Raw genomic sequence first — 854 nt, 5'->3', positions numbered from 1 at the left:
CCAACCACAGGGTGCTGTCCCCCCCTCGCTGCCCTTTGGAGGGGACGGTCACCCCAAAACCGACGGGTTTGCCCTCTGCCCAGCAAGGGAGAGGCACAACCGCAAAGTCCAGCCCCCCCATACCCCCCCAAAAATCGGGGAGCAGAGCTGTGACAGCGTGTCCTCCCCCGGCGGAGGGAGGGGGACCGGCACCGGGAGGGAGACAAAGCCCCACCGGCTCCGTAGCTCGGAGCACCGGAGCCCAGTGCCCTCCCGGAGCAGCACAGCCCCTCACCATGCAGGGCCTGCAGGTAACTGGGCTTTACTGGGACAGCTCCCCGGCCAGCTGGGAAGGGGGACACGGAGCCATAAAGGTGGGGACATGGCCCAGACCCCTCCGCCGTGGGCCAGGACCCCATAAAATGGGTGGGGGGGGGATGTGGGGGGGATGCAGAGCAAACGCAGATGCTCTGTGTCTTCTTCCCAGTGCCACCCCGAGCACCCAACAAAGCCGGGGGGGCCCTGGGTGCCACCTTTGGGTAAAGTGGGGGGGTCCCACCATCTCCGCCATGCTGGGGGGACGCTCGGCAGGAAGGCAGGGACACCAGGTTGGGGGGAAGAGGGAGAGAGGGGCCTCCCTGAAAGACCAAAGAGGGGTTGGGGGCACCCCAGGGCACCCCCCCTCCACCACCACCACCACCCCAGTTTCGGACCTGTCGCAGTGGGGTGTTACTGGACCTGCTGGCAGCCGGGGGGGTGCAGGGCTCCGGTCGGCTCCCGGGGTCTCCCGCCGCTGCCCTCCGGGTCCCGCCGTCCCTCCGCTCCCGTGTGTCCCGGCGGAGATTTCTGTAATAAAGACTCAGTCTACTCCACAT

The 854-nt window shown here is 67.6% G+C and overlaps 1 protein-coding gene across 1 annotated transcript in view; it reads right to left on the bottom strand.

The window, feature by feature from the left end:
• Positions 1 to 301: 301 nt before the first annotated feature.
• Positions 302 to 854, bottom strand: part of MEF2B (myocyte enhancer factor 2B) — a 7,305-nt gene continuing 6,752 nt past the window's right edge. Inside the window, exons 9-10 of the mRNA XM_014938065.1 lie at positions 539 to 617; positions 302 to 325 (exon numbers count right to left, since the gene is read on the bottom strand). Of these exons, the coding sequence (XP_014793551.1) occupies positions 302 to 325; positions 539 to 617 (103 nt within the window). The remainder of the gene's footprint in view (positions 326 to 538; positions 618 to 854) is intronic.

Source organism: Calidris pugnax, unplaced genomic scaffold (assembly GCF_001431845.1).
Source record: "Calidris pugnax isolate Ruff unplaced genomic scaffold, ASM143184v1 scaffold46, whole genome shotgun sequence".
Classification (NCBI taxonomy): Eukaryota; Metazoa; Chordata; class Aves; order Charadriiformes; family Scolopacidae; genus Calidris; species Calidris pugnax.
This window is presented reverse-complemented; position numbering and strand designations above follow the sequence as displayed.